The 3,302-nt window shown below is 34.0% G+C and overlaps 1 protein-coding gene across 1 annotated transcript; it reads right to left on the reverse strand.

Moving 5' to 3' along the window:
• Nucleotides 1-976: 976 nt before the first annotated feature.
• LOC137711647 (late embryogenesis abundant protein At1g64065-like) lies at nt 977-1,954 on the reverse strand. The gene has a single exon (XM_068450901.1). It carries the CDS (start codon nt 1,864-1,866, stop codon nt 1,234-1,236), a length of 633 nt encoding a protein of 210 aa, XP_068307002.1. The 5' UTR covers nt 1,867-1,954; the 3' UTR covers nt 977-1,233.
• Between the last annotated feature and the right edge of the window lie 1,348 nt (nt 1,955-3,302).

Raw genomic sequence — 3,302 nt, forward strand, 5'->3', positions numbered from 1 at the left:
TCAATTTAAGTCACATTACTTGCATGTGATACACATTAGAGGTTATATTGGTAGTTTTCCATAAAGAAATAGTGTATGGAGTTAACTTTTGAGTGTAAATTGGTAGTTTTACATAAGAAATCGTTTATGTTAACTTTGGAGGGTAAATTAGATGTTAGATTCACAATCTATATGATATGTGAAGGGCTTATAGGCGAGAAAATGATAATATTACACTATAAAGTGTGTCAAGTGACCTAAATTGAAGAAAAATTGGATAAAATAGCTTTGAATATAATAGTAGGGATGAAATTAGCAATTTTTAATGAATTTAGGGATTTATTTTATCGAAAAATAAATTCAGAGACCTAATTTTCAGTGAGGTAATAATTCAGGGACTAAATCGGCATTTCACCCAATTTTTAAAACCAAATTTGTATACAAAATGATGCGATTGTAGATGATTAGATTATGAATAAGTGTCAATTAATGTACTTGTTTCTTAATGGTAACACATCATTTGATTTGTAAATTTAATTTAAAAATCTGGTCTCTCTAGTATTATCTATTACTCAAATGTTCAAGTAAATCCTATTTAAGTGTGGATTTTCTTGATGACTACGCGCTTGGTCCAACAAGAGAGACATGTCGCTCATCTTTGCTTTTAGTAACATGTTTAGAACTTTATCCATTTACCTATCAAGCTTTACTTATATATTAGTTCTTCAATCTCCAAAAATGGGTATCTATTAGTCCCCAAATTTAAGTTGATTAACCATTACCGTAATCTAAAGTCCGCACTTTCAAAATGGGTCTTTTATAATAGTTTAGGACTGTTTTAAAAAGAACTAGCTAGTCATGACCGTTTTTGCTAACACGTGAGGAGCCTTGTGCGGAGATTATAGATAAGGCCCTCACTAACAGTCTTCTAATTATGTAAGGATAATGTTAGGGAAACTAAATTATCAATCAAGCAAATATAAAGATATCTTAGATTTCCTTATCACTGTAACCAAGTTTACTTTTCTTAGAGACCAAGTTTATTTTGATTTTATAAATTCCTCCAAGTGGAGGAGATAAAATATTCGAATATTGTGAATTTAAATATAACCCTAAAACCTTTAACTTTAACTAAACTTACTAGAAACAAAGGGAGAGGTAACAATACATATACCATTATAATAATAAATCAAAAACTAGTCCAAATCTAAATGCTCTAGCAAACGATGCAGCCAAGATGCACAGCTGCTCTGATCACTTGCACTGCAAACTTCTGAGAGTCTTGGATGACAGTTCAAATGCAATGGTGCAGTCCATGTTGGAAGACTTCTTCTTCTTCATTATAAGCATCAATTCAACCTTTCCCGTCAACTTAGCTGTGCTATTGAGAGTCAACACCCCGTTGCTCAATTCACTGCCAAGATTCGAATTGCTTAATGAACTCGAGCTCAAGCTGACCTCGACATTCACTTTTTTGGTGGAAAGCATTCCAGCCTTACTCTTTGGAATATCAACTTGCCCGACAGTCGCTCCTTGGTACAAAAACGTGACATTGCTAGCATCAAACTTGTAACGACCCCAGTTTGTGTTCTTGATCCTTATTTGGGTTGTGAATTTTGCGTCAAATGAAGGCGTTGCTGGGACAAAGTTGAGATCTTGAATGTTGATATTGCCTAGCCTAACTTTCGGAGTCTTAACTTTCATGACGGTAAGACTAATCACAGTTATGACAATGATCTGAAACACAATGAAAATACCAATATAAACGGCCAATTTGATTCTCTTCTTGCGTTTCAGCTCATCCGCAGATTGCAGAGACTCAGCATCACTTCTTGTGTAACCATTTACTGGTGCTAAGGGATCAGCCGGTCGAGTGCTCTCAGCCATCGTTCTTAGAATTCTTCGGATCTTTTGATGAGTGAAAGGAAAATTTCTCTATTTATTGGATATGAAACTTTGAGTTAGAGGAAGTTGTTTGTGAAAGTGAAGGACGAGTAGTATGTTATATATAGTTTTTGGAGTTTGTACAATTTCAATAAGTTAAGTGGCGGAATGAACTTCCAGGAACATGTGAGTTTCAGGCGAAGAATTTTATTTCAGACACGGACACCAGACGCGTCCAAAGACAGAGGCGGGGATTAATTATTGGCTTCTAGATGATCAATGACTTTGGTGAACTGAGGACCTTTTAGGCTTTTGCTACGAGTCATGAATCATGATACGGACATTTTAAATAATTAACATAAGCTTTCATTCATATAGCTAAAAGTCAAGAATCAATGGTTCTCGAGAGTCAACATAATTTTACAAAATGAAACAAGCACAAAACATAAGAAACTAAAAACAATTAAGGCGGCTACAGAATTGTTTCTTTTATTCATGGACAATAACAAAAGGCAGGATATTCCATATAAACTTGCTTCCCTTCTGTTTTACAAAAGGCATTGAGAAACTAGCTTTGTTCTTACTTCCTCCAACATACATTTCTTTCTATTTTTCCTTCATGATAATATTTCTAAGTACTTTGATTGGGAGGAAGGATAAAACGTTCTTTTTCTGAGACGTGGGTAGTGCTGTCCACAGACCCGTTTGTACTTCTCTCACACTCTCTCAATTGAATGAATTGAAGAAGATCAATAACAAAAAACAAAAAAATGTGTGGAAATAAAAATGGTTGTGTGAATATCACTGTTATTTATAAAAATACAAGAGAAAATATGTATGTAAATGAATGCAAGATGGCACTTTTGGTGTAGCAGTAACACCTTAATGGGTGCAAAATGATATCTTTGGAATGTCAATAGCAACACTATATATCTTACTAATTTATCCCAAGTCCTTTAGTACTTGCAAATTTCACAACCAAACATAAGCTACGTACAAAGTATAACAAAATCCCAAGGTTGATATGTACCCGAAATATAATGCGGTACACTATATGGTATAATATAAGTAGACAACAAGGTTGATATGTTCTACTTTTGGGTATATATTTCTCAATGTTCCTCCACTCAGGCCATCTCCAACCGAATGGGCTATGTTTAGCCCCCGTCCAGATTATAGTCTTGCAAGAAATTATTTTTTTAATGAACAGTGTCAATCCATATTTATAAACCATCTCCAACCAAATGGGGCTATTCTTTAGCCCTCTCAATAATTTATTATTTTAAGTTTGTACTTTAATTTTATTGGTTAATTGAATAAAACTACCATTTTCAAATAAGGTTTCTAGACATATTTTGAGTGTCACTTGTCGCTAAATGAATAAGCCTCCAGACATATTTTGAGTGTCACTTGAAGATGTGGCCATTTGAAAATTATTG

Source organism: Pyrus communis, chromosome 12 (assembly GCF_963583255.1).
Source record: "Pyrus communis chromosome 12, drPyrComm1.1, whole genome shotgun sequence".
In the NCBI taxonomy this organism is placed as follows: domain Eukaryota; kingdom Viridiplantae; phylum Streptophyta; class Magnoliopsida; order Rosales; family Rosaceae; genus Pyrus; species Pyrus communis.